Below are 23510 nucleotides of genomic sequence, written 5' to 3' on the forward strand. Positions count from 1 at the left end.
TTGATCGTTGTTCCCCTCAACCTATCAGACAATCAGTAAATCACTCTTAAGCAACCACTATTTGTCAAACACTGCATTATACACTCTTTCCTTGCCTGTCTTCAGAGATGCCACAACTTCTTTAAGTTTTTCTCTCATCTTTCTCTTTTTTTTCTCTCTCTCTCTTTCTTTCTCTCTCTCTCAAAACTTTACCTTCCATCTTAGAATCACTACTGTATATGGGTTCCAAGGCAGAAGAGTAGTAAGGGCTAGGCAATGGAGGTTAAGTGACTTGCCCAGGGTCACACAGATAGGAATCTGTCTGAGGCCAGATTTGAACCTAGGACCTCCCGTCTCTAGGTCTGGCTCTCAATCTGCTGAGACACCTACTTATCTTTATAGGGGTTTCTTACCTCTTCTCCCGTGAGCCGTAATGCTCGATGTGCCCCTAAGTTCCATCCTTGGTGTTTCTGTCTTAGGTTTTGTCCTATATTTTCTACATTCTCCTCTTTGAAACTCATTCCTTCTCATGGCTTCTACTATCATCTGAATACAATTCACTTCAAAATCTATGCCTTTGCACATAAATATGGAAGTATGTAACTATAATATGGACTTATATAGCCAACTAATGACCTGGCATCTCAACCTCAGCATCTCGCATCAGTACCTTAAACTTGGGCCATAAAATCATAGCTCTAGATTTTGAAGGGACTCTAAGAGTCATCTAGTTCAAGCGCCTTATTTTAGAGAAGGAATCTGAGACTCCAGGACTTGCCCGATATGGCACACTTAGGGAGTAAGTGGTAATGCAGGTCCTTGGACTCTGAACCCAATATTCTTTCTACTGTGCCACATCATGAGGAGAAGGAAAAGCAATGGAAAATCAGCAGTAATTAGGCATGTGTGCCAGGCACTGTGTTAGATATCATCTCATTTGATCCCCACAACAGCTCTATGAAGTAGAAAGCTATTCTCTCCACTTCACAGTTGAGGAAACAGAAGTTGAGGAAGGTTAAGTGATTTTCCCAGGGACAGATAGATGGCTAATAAGTGTCTACGGCCAGATTTGAATTTAGAACTTCTTGACCAAGCCCTCCTTTATCCAATATGCCTCTTTGTTGCCTCTAATAATCCATCAAAAGGGGTTTCTTCTTTGGATTTGACTGGCGTGGTTAGTGGCAAGAATATTCACCTAATCCCCCACGACGGAAACTTTGGTGTTCTCATGGACACATTTGCTCTCATTTGTACCATCCAGCAGGCTACCAGGCTTCACCCACTTTACCTCTGCAGTATTTCTTGCTTCCTTGACCAGGTCTTTATTTTCATTTTTACCACCCCAGTATACTACCACACTGCTGGAATCTCAAGGGGTCAGCCTGAAAACTCTTTCATCTTCATTCTCTGTCCCTTCAACCATCCCATTGCTCATATAGTGGACAGGCATCTTCTTTACAACGAGATCTACTCAGATCACCCACTTGCTCAAAACTGTTTCATGACTCTATTATCTGTTATGTGCCAGGTAGCTAGGTGATGGAGTGGATAAGAGTGCTGTGCTTGGAGTTAGAAAGACCTGAGTTCAAATCCATCCTCAGTCACTTGCTAGCTGTGTGACCCTGGACAAGCCGCTTAATCTCTTTTCCTCAGTTTCATCATCTATAAAATGAGCTAGAGACAGGCTTAGAGATAGGAGATCCTAGGTTCAAATCTGACCTCAGACACTTCCCAGCCGTGTGACCCTGGGTAAGTCACTTAACCCCCAATGCCTAACCCTTACCATTCTTCTTCCTTGGAACAAATAAACAGCATTGATTCTAAGATGCAAGTTAAGGGTTTACAAAGAAAAAAAAAAGGGGAGGGGGGCCGGAGAAGGAAATAGCAAATTACTCCAATATCGTTGCCAAGAAAACCCCAAATGGCGCCATGAAGAGTCAGATACATCTGAAATGACTGAACAGCAACTATCTACTTAACAAAATTAAAAACTCCTCTGTCTGGAATTCAAATCATTCCAGAGATCTTCTATTTAGAGCTTGGAAGAACCTTGGAGGTCATCTAGTCCAACTGCCTCATTTTAGAATTAAGATAACTGAGGTCAAGTGACTTATCTAAGGTCACAGTGGTAATAATTAGTAGAACTTGAGATTCAGCCCAAATTATCTGGTTCAAAAATTTAGTCAACAAATATTTTATCAAATGATGCCTTCTCTAGTGTGGGATGGGGGAATGGGGGGGAAGACACCTGGGACCTTTAATGTAATAAGCAAATTCAAAAGAGGTCATACTCAGTGCAACACTCTCCCGCCCCCCCCAAGTCATTTTAATACTCTTATACTTTTCTTATAAACTTAAGAAAATATACCATTGAATAATATGGAAATAGGTATCAAGTGATAACATTTGAACAACCCAGTGGAATTGCTTGTCAGCTCTGGGAGAGGGGGGAGGGAAAGAAAATGAATCACGTAAACATGGAAAAATATTTTTAAAAAAATAAAAATTTAGAATGAAAGAAAATATGACTATGTCCATAAGATCCCACGAAAACCAAAGAAGGGAGAGTTCACTTGTACCTATTGGTTTATCAGCCTCATTTCTTAAGCGATCTCAGTTCATGTTGGTTGTCCAAAGTAATCCTTCCAAATAGGATAAATGAGCATTTCTTATCACATGGAGCATTTTTAAGCCAATACATTTAGCTCCCTTTTGGTTTGGGGGTTATTTTGAGAGTGCCATAGAAAAGACACTAGTGAGTCACCAAACAGAACAAAGAGGCTACCAATTCACAACTGCCTAGACGCTGTTGCCATGCCAAGTGGGATCTTTCCCTCCAAGATCAGCTCGATTTTGTATTGCTTGCAAAAAACCCCTGGGGCTAGAAACCAGGGAGGTTAGCAAAAGGAAAAACATCCCCATCATTGAGCTTTACTGTCCAATGTGGCTTCTCAAAGCAAATAGATCATTTTGCAAATTCAGCAGAGTCACCAGAAGGGCCAAGTCTAAGTCACATGGTGAAAGATGCCTTTGGGAGAGCCCTGGGAGGCCAGGGATGAACGTGTGCAGAAGTTGGAGGCGGGAAGTAGGGTGTTCAAATAATGTCAGTCAGAGGGATAAATTGAAAAGAAATAAAAAACAACAACAACAAAAATAGACCCTTGGAATTTTGGAGCTGAACCTCCCAAATCAACAAAGGGTAGAAGGAGGGTGAAAGCAAAAAAGGGCAATAAAATGTGCTGGCTGATTTAATTACATAGAAAAATCTGCAAGTTGAAAAGCAAAAGAGGATCTAGAACTACAAGAGGATGTTCTGCATTGGACCAATAAATCAGTTGGTCTCATTTTAGAAAAATTAGAAAAAACAAAACAAAACAAAACAGGAACTATTCTGTGGGTTGCTTAATGATATATGACACAACATTTTAATTTTAAATATAGAAATGAAGTCACCACTGTGATGCTACAAATAACCCAAAGTGCAGAATGCTACCACATCCTTTTCATAAATGCATTTTATCGATGTGTGCCATTTAATTTCATATTTTTAAGGCCAAGAGGCAGATGTTCTGAATTGGAACAAAAAGGGGTAAAAACACTCTGAATCCCTTAGCCTTAGGAAAGCATCTCAAAATCCTATGAAAGATTCTCTGAGGTATCAAAAGCAATTGCACAGACATGATTAAATATTAACATGACTTTTGTGACTTTCTTCTAGGTAGTCATTACTTAAAAGACAGACAAATGAGACCTTGCCAAGCAAAGAGGCCACAGGCTCCAACTTGGTACAGCCCTCGCCTCATAACCATTTTCTTTCCTCTCCTGACAACACTGATGGTTGTAAATGTGTTGGTTTTTTTTTTCCTTGAGGCTCCCTTATAATAGAAACCAACCTCTGCAGTCATCGATTGAATTCAATAACCATTTATTAAGCAATTACTATGTGTAGGACACCGTGCTGAGAACTTGAAATACAAAGAAAAATGGTAGCTGCTCTTCGGGGGCTTACACTACTGGGCAAAAACAACATGTACAAAGGGGCAGCTGGGTAGCTCAGTGGAGTGAGAGTCAGGCCTAGAGACGGGAGGTCCTAAGTTCAAACCCAGCCTCAGCCACTTCCCAGCTGTGTGACCTTGGGCAAGTCACTTGACCCCCTTTGCCCACCCTTACCACTCTTCCACCTATGAGACAATACACCGAAGTACAAGGGTTTAAAAAAAAAACTTAAAAAAAAAAAAAAAAAAAAAAAAAAACATGTACAAAGATTTGAAGAGGAAGAGAACCCTGACAACTGGGAAGTTCAGAGAACTGTCCATGGGCTGAATTTTGAAGGAAGAGGATTCTAAGAAGGGGAGCTAAGGGACTTCTTTAATAGAAGTTGCCTATATTCTTATTATTTTAAGCTCTTACCTTCCGTCTTAGAATCAATACTGTGTATTGGTTCCAAGGCAGAAGAGTAGTAAGGGCTAAGCAATGGGGGATAAGTGACTTGTCCAGGGTCACACAGCTAGGAAGTATCTAAGGCTACATTTGAACCTAGGACTTCCCAACTTTAGGCCTGGCTCTCAGTCCACTGAGCCATACAGTGGCCCCCAATTTTATACTACTTGACATAGGTATATGTTTTCCAACATATTTTTCACCATCCTTCCATCTTTGACATAAAGTCACTTATGTTTGTTTGATTTGAAAAGTCTCAATGGAGTGCACAGAATTTCTCTACTTCTTCATCCCTCCACAACTACGGTTGGCCCATAAGCTGAAATTACCTTTATTTTGGTCTTTTAACCGATTCTACCAAGAATACTGCAATATGAAATGATTAAATGCCCAGTGATATGATCTTGCCTAGGATATACACACATCAAAGTCAGCTTCACTTGCTTTCTTGGTCTTTCCATGTGCACCATCTTTTCCTTTCACTGTGACTTCTTTTGATCTTCTGTTTCATACCAGAGTGAGAATGTCAAGATGAATAGGTTCATCCAGAACCAAATTCCACTCCATCACTGGACAAGGATCTCACATTTGCAGTACAAACTGTTTACATGGATTACATCAGGGACTTCATTTCGGTTTGTTATTATAGCCCTAGTGCCAAACATTACCCAGAGTTCTCACCTAATACTTGATGAATAATGATATAATTTTTTTTGAACCCTTACATTTTATCTTAGTAACAACTCTAAGAGAGAAGTGCAAGGGTTAGGCAAACAAGATTAAGTGACTTGCCCAGGACTTGCCCACTTTAACTCAGATTCTCTAGACTCTAGATCTTAGCTTGTGGAAAGGGAATCCTTTGTTCTCTTTGCCTAGTTGAAGTTGATACTTTGGCAATAACTTAAGTATCCCTACTTAGTACCTCTCTAGATTGTGAGGACAAGATTAGCTCTCCTTTGTCTACCTTTTGATTGAATCAACACAGGCTTGGAACTAGGTGGAGGAGCTCACAAACCACTTAGTGAGTTCACAACTTATTTGATGCGAGGTGAGAAACCAGCAAGATACTTGGAGAGCTCCACCTTTTCCCCCAAACTCAAACATCCAGAAACTTAAAGAGTTCACACACTCAGAAAAGCATGAATCCAAAGGTGACAACTCAGACAACTTGGAAATTGTGATTGGTCCCCATGGAAAGGAGCAGGGACAGGAAACCACCATAAAAGCCATGAAAATCCCTGAGCAGTGAGTCTGGTGAAGGTGACTTCAGTGAAGAATGTCTCCTGGAGATAGTCTTTGAGGGAACTTCATTGGAGACTGGCTTAGACTGAGGCATGGATTGTGGAATCAACCTTGGATTCTGACTCCTGGACTACCTAGTTGGGTGAGTGAAAAGGACTGACTATTTTCCTAGTTTTCTAAGAGACTAGCTTCCATCTTGGAGGAGGCTGGTAGTTTCTCTACCGGCCCTCCTGGCTGAGGACTAGTATAGGTATTTTCTCTAACCTCTCTCACATTTCTCTACCTTATTGTTTCCCACTCTATTTTTGTAAATAAACTTCCGACTTGAGATAGAACTCTGGCCAACCACGTAATTTCACATAATTTAAGTCCAATCACTAAATTTAAATCTTATAAGTTTTATCCACTGTGCTACCCAGCTGCCTTTGTGTGAATGATTCAATTTAAAAAGAATCTACTGAATATTTGTCACTCAACAAGCACTTATTAAGAGCCTATTATATACCAGGTACTGTGCTAGAGACAAAAATATTACAAATTCCTACCAGCAAGGAACTTCTAATGTAGAAGACAGCATAGGTTGAGTATATGCAGAATAAATATAAAAAGAATAGTTAAATACAAAGTAGAGAATGAGGATAATAATGGCTGAGTCCAGGAAAGACCTCTTAGAAGGTGCTTAGGTGCTCAACATTCTGATAGATGCCAAGGAAAGACTATAAGGAAGAAATAATGATTACCCTATTTCTGCTAAAGGAGCACCCTATTGCATTGGGAAGGTAAACCACAGCCACTATAAAGCCAGTTTACAGGAACAATAATTAAACAGCAAAATGAGTGCAGAACCAGACCTTGAACTCAGGTATCCAGACTCCAAGTCCACTGTTTTCCACTAACTACACTGTCTTTGGTTGTGGTATACAGGATTGACTAGAGAGGGGATAGAAATGGATGCAGAGATATAAGCTGCTATGGTAACTCTGGTTGAAGTGTGGAACTGGATCCTAACAATAGGAATAGAGAGAAAGGGGTGAATGGGAGAGTTACTTTGAAGGAAGACTTTGAATATTGAGTAGACAGATAAGATAAAGGTAAAGGAAGAATCAGAGATAATCCCAAGGTTGAAATGTCTATAAAGCATTATTTTTAAGAAGCAGATGATCTAAAGCAGGAAGGTCATTTTTTTGTTGTTGAAGAATTTGTATTTAATCCTAGAGGGAATAAGGAACCACTAAGGTTTTTTGTGTACATTGAAGGACAGAGGGAATCCCTCCCTTCCTACCAATCTCCTTTCTCTCTCTCTCCCTCCATCCCTTCCTCCCTCTCTTTCTTTTTTCCTCCCACCCTCCCTTCCTTTCTTCCTTCCTCTTGCGGTACAATACTTCATAAAACAGCACCATACTTGGGAATGAAACTCTGGACAGCAATAATAGGGTGTTCAATTTAAGTTAGCTATGATGGAAAAGGACATGATGGTGAGTCTAATAAAATGACTTACTAGATAATTGGAGCAAAAGAAGTTTCCCAGGAAAAGAATATGACCCTCTGAAAAGAGAAAAAGCTTATATTGGGTAATAAGGAGTCCCTCCTGTGGTGTTAAGACGCCCTTGTTCTCTCCCCTCAGAGGGTGTTCACAGGTACATTGAGAGAACAGAATGTTTCAGTTCTTTTTCATACCTAGTATTTTTTCTCTTCCTTTAGAGATTTGAAAGAGGCATGATTTGCTTTCCCATCCCATCTATATTTTCTGTTCCCTTGGGATGCAACTGATATTGGCTCCAAGTCTATTGGATTGAGACCGAGCAGACCTGTATGCCATTCTTTGCTCTGCCAATTATTTGGTTGCTATTGGGTAAGTCATTTAATCACTATTTACCTCAATTTCCTGTAAAATAATGAATTAGATTAGATGTTCTCTAAAAACCCTTCTAGTTTTAACATGCTCTGATACTATGACTTAAAAACTGGCTGTGTTCCCTTTCAGTTTGCTCCAATTCGGTGATTTTATTTTTTTCCTTGGATTCCATTTTCTAAATCTTTTCCTTTAGTGTGTGTATTTGAACCTTTCCCAAGTTCATGTTCTTCTTAAGCTGTGAAGCACAGAAAAGAGCCTATGATATTCTAGTAAAAATTTCATGCCTAGATGTAATAGCTTAATTTCCACATAATTTTAAAATGCTTTTATCAAGGGCTTAGCTGGTCCGGTCCATGATGCAAACACTATTTCTTAAGTCTACTTTTTTGGGTTAGGAATGGATATCTGGTATAGTCTTCATCTTCTGCTTCTTGTCGACAGTGAGAGTATTTCTTCCTACCTACAAAAGTCTTTTGTAAAACAGGTAGGGCAACCTTCTCCAAGAAGGAACCTAGAACATAATAAGGGCAGCGAGGTGGCACAATGGATAGAATACTGGACTTAGAATTAGGAAGTCTTATCTCCCTGAATTCAAATATGGCCCTCAGATACTTGCTGGCTGTGTGACCCTGGCCACGTCACTTAACCCTCTTGGTCTCAGTTTTCTCATCTCTAAAATGAGCTGGAGAAGGAAAGAGCAAATCGCTCTAGTATCTTTGCCCAGAAAAATTGGGGTTGTAAAGAGTCAGACATGAGTGAAAAATGACCAAAACCAGAACAAAGGAAATAAATAACTGCTTATTGATGATGTCAGTTAGTCTGGTGCTCTCCCATTCTTGTAATAAGTTACTGAGTTTCATCTCATAATTCGGTTTCTCTCTTTTTTTTAAACCCCTTATCTTCTATCTTAGAATTGATACCAAGTACCAGTTCCAAGGCAAACAAACAGTAAGGGCTAGGCAACTGGAGTAAAGTGACTTGGCCAGGGCACACAGTAAGGAAGTGTCTGAGGCCACATTTGAACCCAGGACCTCCTGACTCTAGCTCTAGTATTCTATCCATTAAGCCACCTAGGTGTCTCTAATTTTATTTGTATGTATCTTTTATTTATGATATGCAGTCTGGCTTGGTAATATATTTTATAAAATCTGTTGGTTTCATCAAAAGGGGATTTTACAGCTCAGAGTAGGGCATTAGAGCCCAAACTGTCAGAATTCTGTCACTAATAAATCTTCTGACCTAGAATTTATTCATTTTAAAGTTGCTCCTTGATAATTTGGTGACCATATTGGGCTTTCCCCCATAGTGGGAAATTTTATGTCAGTCTCTAACACAGAGTTAACTTCCTCATCAGAAATGACAGAGAATTCTCTAAAATGGCACATTGAGGTCTGACAAGCGTGAGAACTACAAGATATTTATGCTTGACTGGGTTACTTGCATAATTAGTGTTTCTATCAACCTAGTCAAAAGAGCTTTTCTCTTTTTTTTGTTCTCCAGTGAATCCAAAAATTAGTACTTGTTATTATTTTTCTTAACTCTTACCCTCTAAGTAACTGATTCCAAGTATTGATTCTAAGACAGAAGAGCAGTAAGGGCTAGGCGATTGGGACTAAGTGACTTGCCCAGGGCCACATAGCTAGGAATTATCTGAGGTCACATTTGAATCTAGGCCTTCCTGACTCTAGGTCTGGTACTGTTACCTACTGTGCAACCTAGCTGCCCCCAAACTAGTATTTAATAAGTGCCTACTATGTGTGCCATGTAATGTACTAGGTCCTGGGGATACAAAGAAAAAAAATGAAACTTTGTTCTTGAAGAGCTTATATTCTATCAGAAGAAGAGAAACAAAATTTTCACTTATAAGTAAAGAAAAAACATGTACAAAGTAAAAGTAAATTCACTAGGGGACCATAAGGGATGAACATTAGTGGGCAGGGAAGAGAGGAGACTAATATTTCATGTAGGAGGTAGCATTTAAATTGACCTTTGACAAAAGAAGCACAATGATTTAATCCCAGAGTGAGCCCCTCCAATACCTTAAAAAAAACCAACACTTTTTTTCATTTACATGTAAAAACAATTTTTAACTTCTTTTTAAAACATTTTTTTTGAGTTCCAAATTCTTTCCCTCCCTATATTCCCTTCCCCCTCATTGTGAACACAAAAAATTTGATATAGGTCATACATGTGCATTTGTGTAAAATGTATTTCTGGGGGCAGCTGGGTAGCTCAGTGGTTCAAGAGCCAGACCTAGAGACAGGAGGGTCCTGGGTTCAAATCTGACCTCAGATTCTTCCTAGGGGTGTGACCCTGGGCAAGTCACTTAGCCCGATTGCCTAACCCTTACCACTCTTCTGCCTTGGAGCCAATACACAGTATTGACTCCAAGACTGAAGGTAAGGGTTTTTAATTAAAAAAAAAAATGTATTTCCATCTTCTGTACCTTTTTAACAAGTCATTCCCAAGCATGCTAAATCCATTAACTTCAACCTTCCTTTATTCTGAGGTTCTTCCTTCCTTCCCATTTTGACATTTTGATACTTTCCTATGAAATTCTCTAAGCTATGGAGATATACTGAGTAAACATCCTTTGCTTTGCTCAGCCTTCTGGGACGAGGCATCGATAAGATTTGCCAGATATGTGAGTGCCACCTTCAACAATTTAGTGGTCATATAGGTTTCCATAAGTCCTCTCACCTAGATGACCAAGAGGTCCTTCCCCATTCAGCCATGTACTGTTCAACAACACATACTCACAGATTCAGGGGCTTTGATGAAGACTTTACTTCTCCCAAGCTGGAACTGATCAACATCCATGTTGACTGACTGAAGCAGGTGGAGGACACCTTGTTTCTCATCTCCTTTCCATGATGGCCAAGTTGCTTTGGTCAGAATGGCATATCTGAGAAAATCAAGGAGACAAAAAGGAGAAAGGACTCAGACTTTAGTGGGCTTTTCCATAAAAAAAAGAGGGTAGGATTCTTGGCTCAAGTGTTCCCAGGGTCCAGAGCAGGGGTCGGCAACCTTTTTGGCCGTGAGAGCCATAAATGCCACATTTTTTAAAATGTAATTTCATGAGAGCCGTACAGTGCTCACAGTGCGCGCTCCTGTAACAGCTGGAACTGATCAACATCCATGTTGTTTCTCATCTCCTTTCCATGATGGCCAAAAAAAAAAAAATGACTTTATGGATCCTGCAGAAAGAGCCATAGGTTGCTGACCCCTGGTCCAGTGGTTATTACTGTTGCAAGAAGGGCTGAGAAACTTGGGAATCCCTTGAAAATCATTGGGAAAATGCTTACACGCAGTGTGTTTAGAAAGCACTTTGTTGTAATCAGCAATTTTAGAGCTACACATCTCCTTATCTAAGCATTTCTGTCTTAAGCCTCTAAAACCTAGCTTTGAATCTTCTTCTGTCCTCTTAATAACAATAATACATTTTTAAGGGGAAAATCTAAACATCTTAGATTTTCTATTTCTTGGCAGTTTTTAGCACACTGTTCTTTATTGCAATGCTATCTTTTCTTGACTACTGAGCACTTTAACGTCCTGCTTTTCTTCTTATGTCTCTTGTGTCCTTTTTGCCCCTACCTTGGCCCTCTGTTTTCCTCTTCTTTCAGTAGGGGGTATCTGAAAATGTGCCATTATTGGGTCTCTACTTTTTTCCCCTTATATTCACCAAATCTCTCCCAACACCCTAATCTTTCATATAGGCTTTCACATGAATGAAGATGAATTCCACATTATCTTCAGTTCTTACCTCTTTCATTACCTGTATTCTACAACTAACAAAATATCTTCACTGAATATCCCTATATCAACCTTCATAAAACAATGCTTTCATAATGCATCCCCCTGCCCCAAAACCTGCAACTTCCCATTATATTAAGCTCCAATTCCTATCCTTAGTTTTTAGGCTCCCCTATAGTCTAGATCTAAATTTCCTACTCAACCTTATTTCCTTGGTTCCCTAACCAATTCTGCTTCTGACAGATCCATTATTCAAAAGGCAACATTACTAGGTTCTTCTTAATAAGGCACCACTTTCAACTGGCAAGTGAAATTGTGGTATGCATGGTTGCTGCTTCAAGTATTTTAAAAACACCCTCAAAGTTTTTTTTTTCCCTTCCTTGAGTAGAACAAACATTTGCCTGCATATATCTGGTCTATACTATTAAATTGTGAATTTACATCACATCTTGTGAGTGAGTTGTGAGAAATAAACTTCTGAATTTATTCAGAAGTAAATTCCAGCCCTGCTCAAGTCCAGATGATCCTGAATCCTGACCAAATCAATAAGGGTCTGTTAATGAGACTTTGATATTTGTGGTTCTCAACTTATATCTACATATTCTAACTCTTCCATTTTGCTTTTCTATAAATCCTGCTTAAAGGATCTACTAAATTTTGGGGAAGGTTTTCTCTGTTTGTTTGGGATTTTTTTTTTTTTTAAAGACATCAATGTAACATTAAGGTACTCTACCCATCTATTAGTCTTCATTTGAAAACATTTCTGCTTTACCTCTTTTTGTAATCATACTTATTCGTGATGACTTTTTATGCCATTAGTACAAGTTATACATAATATATTCTCATCCACTGTATTTCCACTGCCCCTTGGGCTACCTGCAATTTCAATCCCTGTGAGATTAAGGCACATCGAGATTGAAAGCCAAACAGCAATCCTGGGAGAATACTGGTGTTTAGAAGTAGAACTTTTGTAACCATAAGCATCTCGGGATCATTTAAAATGTTGTACAATTTCCAAAATGGTATCAAATAAGGGAAAGGGGAAAAGCATTTATTTGGGAACTGCACTTTACAAATATATCTTCTCATTCAGTTCTGGGCTTAGGCTATTTTCGTTTCAAACCCTATCTTAATATTAATTCTAAGACAAAAGAGTGGCAAGGACTAGACAATCAGAGTTAAGTGACTTGTCCAGCTAAGAAGTGTCTCAGGGCAGATTTGAACCTAGGACCTAGTTCCTGGTGCCAGGCTTGGTGCTCTGTTCACTGTGTTACCTAGCTGCCCTGCTGTTTTCTGAAAAGGTGTAGTAAATAGCACCCTTCTTCTCCCTTTCCCTTTCCTTCTCCCCCGCCCTCTGTCTCTCTCTTCTTCTCTGCCCTTTTTTTTCCATCCTTCCATCTATTTATCTATCCATCCATCCATTCTAATGGAAACCCAAGGGGTTGTCCATTCAAATACAGGGCATAACATGAACAAGATATAGATTACTGATCAGAGCCTCAAGGTTTCTTAAGAGATTGGTATTCCAATTGCCCCATTCTATGCTTGAGGAAACTGAAAATCTCTGAGAGATCACATGCTCAAAGTCAAACAGACTATAAACCAGAGCTAGATTCAGCACCTCAACCCTCTGCTTCCAGATGTTTTCCATTCTTCCATTTTAGGTAGTTAAGCTCATCTTTTTTTGAGTGACAACAGATATCAAAGAGGAGACTAGAATTTTGAGATTCAATGCAATTATTATTTTCCTAAGATTAATTTATTTTTCTTTTCTTTTTTTTAAACCCTTAACTTCTGTGTTTTGGATCCTAGGTGGAAGAGTGGTAAGGGTGGGCAATGGGGGTCAAGTGACTTGCCCAGGGTCACACAGCTGGGAAGTGTCTGAGACCAGACTTGAACCTAGGACCTCCCGTCTCTAGGCCTGACTCTCAATCCACTGAGCTACCCAGCTGCCCCCTAATTTATTTTTCTTAAACAAAACATCATCAACAACAAGTTAAAATCCCAAAGCCCATAAAACAATGAAAGAAAACCATGTCAAAAAGTGGTTGTGAATGATTATACATTATTATTTTTGTTGGCTAATGTTTATAAGAGGTTTAAGATTTGCAAAAGAATAAATATTCTCTCATTTTATCCTTACAGTAATCCAAGGAGGTATTATTATTATCCTCATCCTCATTTTAGAGATAAGGAAACTGATGCAGAAGTCAAATGATTTGCCACTTAAGTAAGTAAATATTTGAGGCAGGTTTTGAATACATATATTCCTGGTTCCTGGTCTAATGCCCTAGCCACTGCACCACTGAGCTGCCTCTCATCTATATTGTCCATGTTTTACCATTAGATTTGGTGCTTTTTGATGTTTTCTTCCTTGAAAGCAAAGTGTATATTATTCTTCATATAGTAGTTTTTAGTCTTTATCACTTCATGTAAGTTTTATCATGTTTCTCCGAATTCATAAAACCATAGTCTTAGAACAGAAAGCAATCTTAGAGGCCATTGAGCCTAATATCTTCTTTTTCCAGATGAGGAAACTGAGACACAGTTAGGCAGGATCACAGAATTAGTGAGTTTGCCTGGAGGCTAGATTTGAAATCAGGCCCTCTTACCTCCAATACTTATTATACCATGCAGCCCCTCATTCTTCATATTCAGTATTCCTTATGGCATAGCAAATATTCTGTGGCAATTATATTTTATTCATATACCAGTATTTATTTAGCCACTTCCCCAAAGACACATAATTTGTTTCTAGCATTGGGGGGGGGGGGATTTTTTGCTGTTACTGAGACTATTTTTCTACAAATAGGTCCTTTTCTTCTACCTCTTTTTTCCCTACACAGAATATGAAAAGGGATGGCAGGTCCAAAAAGTATGGAGATTTTTGCAACTTTTGTCGCTCTGTGATAAATTTTATTCTAGTTTACATTGTTTCCCAACATGACCAAATCAGTTCTTGACTAGCAGAAATGAACTGGCATGTCAGTCAGCATTGAGTTTTGTCATTTTTTACCATTTCTGGTATGAGTAGACTACAGCATTTTACCAATGAAGAAATCTAAGTACTGTGGTAAAGAAGGCTATTAAAAGAACGTATGATAAGATGACCTGACAAGTGGCAAGTGTGAGATCACAGGTGGCAGCCAGAGTACACCATTGATGCTTCACATTGTTAGGAGAAATAAGTAAGGCTTCAAACGCATTGGATGGACCCTCTTGGGGAAACTTATGAATACTTTAAAATTACTTAAATATGAATTTCTTTATTTTTCCTCATATAATTATTAACACTTAAAAAAAAATACTGTTGGAGGACCTCCTTTTGAGAGCACCTTGTTTTTATCTTTTGACCATGTCTTGATGAAAGGGTCACATTCTTAAAGAATCGTATCCAGGGGGCAACTAGGTGGCTCAGTGGATTGTGGCTAAACAAATAGGGCTAAGTGACTTACCCAAGGTCACACAGGGCAAGTGTTAGAAAAAAAAATCTAAGACCAGATTTTAATCAATCTTCCCATTTCCAGGTCTGGCACTCAACCGGATCATTGTGCCACCTAGTTGCCTCTATCTCTTAGTTAATTGTAGGAATGTTGGAGAACAACTCTGTTGCTTGGTATAGAAAAATAATTAGAAAAAAAAACTATCTTTGGGGGCAGCTGGGTGGCTCAGTGAATTGAGAGTCAGACCTCGAGACGGGAGGTCCTAGGTTCAAATCTGGTCTCAGACACTTCCCAGCTGTGTGACCCTGGGCAAGTCACTTAACCCCCATTACCTACCCTTACCACTCTTCTGCCTTGGAGCCAATACACAGTATTGACTCCAAGATGGAAGGTAAGGGTTTAAAAAACAAAACAAAACAAAAAAACTATCTTTTTTCCTTTATTGTTTTCATCAAGAATAACCTCAATGCATTTATTTAATTGTTTATCTTTGGATTTCTTTTGATTTTAAAAATGAATGTTTTATTGATGTCCTTCTTTATAATGCTGAAAACTGATTAAGTAAAATCAACAGATGAGACCATAAATGGCAGCATATGTAACATTCTCTACCCTTGGTTCCCTACCAATTCAAGGAAAGGAAGGAGGTACATTTCCTCATCTTTATTCTGGAGTGAAGATAGCTCATTATAACTGGGCAGTAACTAGCTTAATTTCAGCGTTTATTTTTCATATATGTTATTACAGTTATTCAGTCTAGTTTTCTAGGTTTTGCTACTTTGTTCTTTATCAGTTCATTCATGTCCTAGGTTTTTTGGAATTTCTCACATTTGTCCTGTCTTATGTCATAATATTCTATAATATTCATTTACCACATTTTTCTTCCTAGCATTCCCTAAACGATAGTCACCCAGAGTGTTTCCAGTTTTTTGTTGCCATTGCTACCTCTCACACAGCATACTGCATGCCAGAATAGAGTTCAAATGCGGGCAGTGGTTCTAGTATCGTGATCATGTCTGTCTCATCTCCTGTCTGTAGGTTGTCTCCTGTCCAGTTGCACCTGTAAAAATACTGATGATGATCTGGTCGAGCAGGTTCTCATGCCAGGTTTTTGGCCCAGACCTCTTTTGTTTTCTAGTCCTCCTTGTATAAGGGAAACGTTCATATTTGTCAGTGACTAGTCATAATAGTAACTGAAAACTAAGCTAAAGGAAAGAACTCAGTTCAGAGATCTGAGCATACATGTAAAAACTTTATATGAGAGCTCTAAAGTGTGGTCTTCATGCAAAGTGTTTTCCAAATATGTACATTTATGTATGACTTCCATGATCTAACTGCTAAGCCCTTTAACTATGAATGGATGAGGGATAGAGACTGAACAGCTATTTCACTGGCACAGGAAACTCTGGGATGAGCAAACTCAACCAATGTAATGTCAGCATCAACTTGTGGTCTTTAAATAAACAAACAAACAAACAAACATACACACATGTATGTATATGTGTGTGCATATATACACATGTTCAACTTTATTTTAATCTTCATTTTAAAAAACTTGAGTTCTATTTTCCCCTCCGTGCACTGAGCCCCCCCTTATTGAGAAGGCAAGCAATATGGTATCAATTACATGTGAAATAATATAAAACATATTGTCATATTAGCTATGTGCTGCAACTTCTCATCTAAAGAGGATGGCTTAGAGCACGAGGAGGTAAAGGGTCACAGTGCCAGTATATGTCAGAGGTGGGTCTTGAACCAAGGTCTTATTGGCTTCAGAGTGATCTCTTTATTCCATCATGTTGCCCTTCTAGATATATAAATTCAACCTTTCATATCTAAATACTTTTTTTTTGTCCTTACTTTGAGTAGATATTAGCTACTCCCTGTTTAATTAAATTAGAATGAAAAAGAATGAGTTCCTCCCACTACTCAATCTTATAAAATCACAAAAAAGGCTATGAGTAAAAAATGACTATGAGTCAAAAATAATCTACCTTGACATGCTTTTGTACCATCAAAAGAGTACACTCATAATGTAAGTTGGTATCTATCAATTAGCCCATGATGGGGACAGGTGGATGGCTCAGTGGTTAGAAAGCCAGATGTGGAGATAAGATGGTCCCCTGCGCTGGCGGTTCCCAAATTTCAATTTGTTTGTTTATTGAAATTTCAAGGAAACTGTTTTGGCAAAATCGTAGACTTTACCAAATAAAAACTTCACATCCCTTAAGAGTATGTGAATAACCCCATTTATTCCAGGAAAACCCTTTTATTCATGTTAGATGTTTGACATTTTTGCAAAACCAATTGCAAGTTAAAAGACCAAGCACTTGACTGGGAATGGGGGAGTCGGTCCATTCTCCATGAGAATGCTAAAGAATCATAGACTATCAGAGCTAAGGGAGCGCAACAGATCTATAGCTGGAAGGCACCCAATCACTCATGCCCAGGGAAGTTAAGTGACTTGTCCAATGTACAGCTGAGCAGATCTCATACTAGAATCTGATAACAACAAAAATGTAGTAATTACTGGAGCGGATAGGGGGAGAGAGATCCAGGGTTCAAATCTGAACTTAAGACATTTCCTAGCTGTGTGACCCTGGGCAAGTCACTTAACCCCCATTGCCTAGCCCTTACCACTCTTCCGTCTCATATTCCAGATGAGCTACTTGCATTTCCCAATCAAGTAAGTAACAGTTACCATATAAAGTCCAGACATTTACCCTACTTAAACGTCTCCCATAGAGCTTATTATACCTGGTAGGTCGTTGGCCAAGTGGCATATTTACAGAAAAGGTCACTGTGTGGTTACTCTTATTTCACTCAAACATTAAAAGCTGTCATCCCCAGCCTCACTACTTTTTTTTAACGTCAGTTGACATCTTGTGCTAGTCCTGGTAATATTGCCAGGCAGTCTTAAACATATGATACCAGAAATAGAACATGAGCCCAAAAGGAAAAATGGTCTTCTAGGAAATATTGGGTTTCACAGGCTAGAGCTGAGCCTTTCCAGAGTCTGCCAGTTCTCAATTACCTCATATCTTTACATCCTGTTTTTAGGTTACTAGAACTAATTACTTGGAACCTTCTCCAGTAGAATACAATTATTCTCCAGCCAAAACATGGCTATATTACAAATTCCAGGTAAGGGAGGAGATGGAAGAGATACTCAAAATGCAATGAAACCTCTGGGAGATTCACTTAAGCCAGAAGACACATTGAATTAAAGTCTGAACTATAGAAGAGTTATCAAAAAAGACTGTAGTTTTTCTCAGTGAATTGAGAGTCAGGCCCAGAGATGGGAGGTCCTGGGTTCAAATCTGACCGTAGACCCTTCCTAGCTGTGTGACCCTGGGCAAGTCACTATATCCCCATTGCCTAACCCTTATGACTCTTCTGCCTTGGAATCAATACACAGGATTGATTCCAAGATGAAAGGTAAGAGTTAAAAAAAAAAGGATTATAGTTTTATTATTTTTATAAATACCCCAACAAAGAAATATCAACAAAGTAGAAGTCCTGTCAAATCTGAACTAATGCATTTTTTCCCATTTGTTCAGTTATTTCCAGTCATGTCTGACTCTTAATCATGGATAATCATGGGTAATTAGGCTATCGACTGACTACCCTAGACATGTGCTCTTCAGTGGCTTCTCGGGCTTCCTTCAAGTCCTAGCTAAAGATCCACCTTTCCCAATCCCTCTTGATTCTAGTACCTTCCTCTGTTGATGATTTCCTACTTAACCTCTATATGGTTTGTTTCTACTTAATGGTTTGCACTTTGTCTCCTCAATTAGATTGTGGGCTCCATGAAGGCAGAAAACTGTCTTTTGTCTTTCTTTATATCTCTTTGCAAAGTGTCTGGCATATAGTACACACTTAAATGTATATTGACTTATTAAAATACTTCTAAAACTAGTTTAACACTCTTCTGAAACCTTGTTTGATATATACTGTTAACTTGAAGAGTAAACCCCTTTTCCATTCATACTACAAAGACAGACCAGCAAAGCTAGGGTACCAATTACAATGATCTTTAAATTGATGATGCTTTAGTAGATTGACAACCTCTAGGGCACAGTTTGTGCCCTTGTTTTTGCAAAACATTAGTCCCCTATTGAAAATCTGTCACTGAGTGGACAGTGAGGTCACTTGTTCATTACCTCTGTAAGAATTTCTGAAAGATTCGTCGATAAGCATAACCGGCTCTTCTGACCCGAATATTTTCCTTCAAACCCAGGTATTCCACTTGATGTTTCACCCTGGAAGGAGCAAAAGAACAGCAAGAGATGCACAGTTAAATAACATCTAATGGTCCTTTACTTTACATTTCTTAGTAAATATTTCCCTTCTATAATATATTCCTAACTCACAAATGGAGGGAAATGTTGAAATACCATAGAATGTTTATTTCTGTCCCTGTTTGGACCAGGAAGTATGCATCATATACTTTGGATTAGTGATAGCAAACCTTTTAGAGACCAAATGCCTAAGCTGCAACCCCCCCTGCCTTACGCCAGACAGGGAAGGGAGGAAACTCTCCCATTAGGCTGCTCGGCAGAGGGGTGGGTGATGTGAGGAATGTCCTTAGATGTGGTGGAAAGGGGGAAGGGAGCAGCCCTTTCTGGCACACATACCATAGGTTTGCCAACATGGCTCTAGAAAAATCTTATTTCACTAATTTTTTTAATTTTCTGAGCTATAACAAAAAGTATTATATAAATATGTGCTATTGTAATATCTATGTTGGGAAGGTTGTGTCCTGTAATTTCACTGTGGTAAATTTCCAATGTAGAAACTCCTTTCAATGAGGCAAACTGGAAATTTTTGGTAGATGAAAGTATTGCCTGGGGCGCTGTTAATTGATTTGCTTATGGTTTCACACTTACATTGTGTCAGAGTCTGGACTTCAACTGAGATTTTCCTTTCTCAGCCCTGGTAACTTTACTAAAGAGTAGTTTGACTATGTCACCTCCCTACTCAATAAATTCCAGTGGATCCCAATTGCCTACAAATTTAAAATCCTGTTTAGTATTCAACCTCCTTCCTAACCTATTCCCCCTGCCTTTCCAATATTCTTATATTTTACTCTCCAACATGTACTTTATGATCCAGTGACTCTGGTCTTCTTGTAGTTCCTTAGACAAGACGCATCATCTCCTGACTCCAGGTATTTTTATTGGCTCTCTTCCATGCCTTGAATGTTCAGTCTCATTTCCACCTCATGGCTTCTTACAAGTTTCAGCTAAAATGCCACCTTCTATAGAAAACCTTTCCCCACTCTTCTTAATTCTTTTTACATTTATTTTTAAATGTTATTTTCTCACTTACATATAAGAACAAATTTCAACAAACATTTTCTGAAATTATAAGATCCAAATTGTGTGTCTCTCTTCTTTCTCTACCCCCTCTAAGAGAGAGCAAACAATCTGAACTCGGCCAACTCCTCTTAATTCTAGTGTTGTCCCTCTCTTATGTGCTTCCTATTTATTCTGTACAAAACTTGTTTGTACACATTTGTATGCATGTTATATCCCCCATCTGTGAGCTCCTTGAGGGCAAGGACTATCTTTTTCTTTTCTTTGTATGCCCAATGCCTAGAACACAGTAGGTGCTTCATAAATGCTTACTGACTCATTGACTCTTCCTCTTCTTTCTACATTCTGTCTTGGTGATCTCATATCTCCATATCTAGCTCATCATTTTTTGAGCTATAGTCCCTCACTTTCAAAGGCACATCTAAAAGGCACCTCAAACTACATACACTGTCTTATCTTCTTTTTCGGACTCTTCTTATTATTTCTATTTCTATTAAGGACATTCACATTCTTCCAGTCACCCAGAATCATAATCTGATAGTCATCCTTGATTCCAATATAGCTCTCCCTTTTCTCCTCTTTTTCATTTGTTTTATTTCAGAGTTTTATTGATTCTACCTCCACAATATCTCTTGTATATCTCCATTTCTTCACTCACCCTACGCCTACTGAACGTTTCATCATCTTTTGCCCAAATTATTATTATTATCATGCAAAACACACTTTCATATTGGTCATATAACCAAAACCCCAAAATAAAACCATAAATGCACCGATGCAAAAGACGACTCCAAAAGACGTCTTCCAGGATTGTCCCAGATCATTGCATTGATGAGAGTAGCCAAATTTTCACAGATAATCATCATAAAATATTGCTTTTACTGTGTACAATGTTCTCCCAGTTCTGCTTATTTTGCTCTGCTTCAGTTCCTGCAGATCTTTCCAGCTTCAAATTATTATGATTTTTAATAACCCTTATACCTTCTGACTTGTCAACTGGCCAATAAGAAAAAAAGGCTACCCCTCCCCAAACAACTAACTATTTATTCTAAGACAGGAAAGCAGTAAGGGCAAGGCAAATGTGTTTAAGTGACTTGCCCAGAGTCACACAGCTGTTAAATATCTGAGAACAAATTTGAACTCAGGTCCTCCCAAATCCAAGCCTGGTGCTCTATCCACTCTTTTACCTAGCTTCCTATCTTGCCTAAATTATTGTAGTACTCCTAATTGATCTCGCTCTTTCTATCTTCTTCCTTTTTCAATCTATTTTACATATAACTACCAAAATGATATTTTTAAAGGGCAAGTCTGTATGTATATGACTACTTAAGAAGCTTCAGTGGCTTGGGAGCAGCTGAGTGGATAGGGAGCCAGATCTAGAGACGGGAGGTCCTGAGTTCAAATCCAACCTCAGATAGCCATGTGACCATTGGGCAATCTTTTAATTACCATTACCTCCCCTTTGGAACCAATACACAATATTGATTTCAAAATGGAAGGTAAAAGGTTAAAAAAAAAAAAAAAAAAAAGAAGCAGCAGCAGCTTCGGTGGCTTGCCATTGTCTTTAGGATAAAATGTAAAATCTTCTGTGTGATTTTTAAGTCCTTTAAATCTGGCTCCAGCCTGTATTTCTAGGCTAATTACACATGATTCTTCCCACCTGAATATATAGTCAAACTGGCATTATTGCTGTTCCCTGTACATGACTTTCCATCAGAGCTGTGTCTCGTTCCAGGAATGATCTCTCTTCACTTTTGCCTTTTGGAAACTCTTAAAACCTACCTCCTCCAGAGACCTCCAGTAGCAAACGTCTCCCTCAAAAGCAGGGACTTTAGTCTTTATTTTTGTTGTTTGTGTTCAGTTGTTTCAGTAGCATCTGACTCTTCATGACCCCATTTGGGGTTTCTCTAGCAAAATACTTTGCCATTTCCTTCTCCAGCTCACTTTACAAATGGGGAAACCGAAGCAAACATTACCGGTCTTCTGCTTTGGAACCAATACTTGGAATCTCTTCTAAGATCTTAGATCATAGAGGGTAAGGGTTTAAAAAATAACAATAATGACACCACCTACCTCCCAGGGATGTTGTTTCTATTAAATGAGATAATATTTGTAAAACACTTTGCAAATAAATATTAAAGTGCTACCTGGTTAGGTATTATTATGCTAGATGCTTTTTGACTTTAGTAGAAAGATTCTGGACCCAGAATGAGTTCTTTTTCTGTTTTCTGAACTGAAGTTTAATTCTGATGCAAGTCTGAAGAGACCATAGCTTTTGACTATCATCTAAATTTAGAAGAAGACTAATAAAAGCTCTTAACTACAAATGCCCACACAAAGTACTTGTGACCAATGAAAGCTCGAACATCTTTGTTCTGCAAATCCTTTTTTTAGTATCTCTATTTTTCTTTTTGTCAGTACACAGCACAAAACTAACAATGTATTTTGGAACATGCAAGGAATATAGTGGATGTTGAGAAAATCATCCTAGAATCTACCACCTAATGTTCCACTGGGTAAACCAAGACTATTTTTGATACGGCAATAATTTCTCATGACTTGTATAGTCACACATTTGGAAATACCTAGATCATTCCTGTTGCTAATTTTATTAGATGTTTCCTAGGACAAGATAGGAAGAAACAAAGGCCCAAGCCAATGCACATCAATGTCTTTGTTCGTTTACTGAAGAATTGACAACCATTTATTAAACACCTTTTATGGAGCAGCTAGGCGGCTCAGTGAATCGAGAGTCAGGCCTGGATTTGGGAAGATTTGAGTTCAAATCTGGCTTCCGACACTTCCTAACTGTGTGACCCTGGGCAAATCACTTAACCCCAAATGCCTAGCCCTCAATGCTCTTTTGCCTTAGAATCACTATTTAGTATAGAAGTTAAGACAGAAGATAAGGGTTAAAAAAAAAACCCAAACCAAATTATACAAGATAAAAAAGTAAAACACCTACTTTCCAGGAGTTTAAGTTCTAATGTGGGAGACAAAATGGACATGTATCGAGAATACTAGAGAAATGAAAGAATAGAAGGGAGTTTTCCCTAGTAGAGGACCACTCAGGCAGCAGAGAAGAGTGCTGTGCATGTGAAGTGGGTTACCTCAGAAAAATGGGACTAGACAACCAGAAGTTCAAATTAGTGGAACCAATATTAATAAACGTACTTAACAACTTTCCTAAGTGAGAGCTGCCCCGAACTCAAATTACAATGCAGTTTTTATAGGGTTCAAGATACAAAGAAAATAATGTTCATTCCCGAGACATAACTTTGAAACTTTTATCATCTGGAAGTTATTTTGGTCAGTAACATGGGCTCCGGGACTTTCCACCGTCTATCTTGTCCTGGATTGTGAGGCAGCTATAGAGAGTTACTTTCTCACGGATCCTGAGCTGACTGACCTTCACAGAAAAGCTCATTTCTGCTTTTTACTTTTCCCCAGGGAAAAACAGGTTTTCTGGATAATGATTTA

General features: G+C 38.7%; 1 protein-coding gene across 1 annotated transcript in view; it reads right to left on the reverse strand.

The window, feature by feature from the left end:
• Positions 1-23510, reverse strand: part of MYO1E (myosin IE) — a 175700-nt gene that overhangs the window by 52667 nt on the left and 99523 nt on the right. Inside the window, exons 18-19 of the mRNA XM_044660107.1 lie at positions 18876-18974; positions 10277-10421 (exon numbers count right to left, since the gene is read on the reverse strand). Coding sequence (XP_044516042.1) covers positions 10277-10421; positions 18876-18974 — 244 coding nt within the window. The remainder of the gene's footprint in view (positions 1-10276; positions 10422-18875; positions 18975-23510) is intronic.

This window comes from Gracilinanus agilis, chromosome 2 (genome assembly GCF_016433145.1).
Source record: "Gracilinanus agilis isolate LMUSP501 chromosome 2, AgileGrace, whole genome shotgun sequence".
In the NCBI taxonomy this organism is placed as follows: domain Eukaryota; kingdom Metazoa; phylum Chordata; class Mammalia; order Didelphimorphia; family Didelphidae; genus Gracilinanus; species Gracilinanus agilis.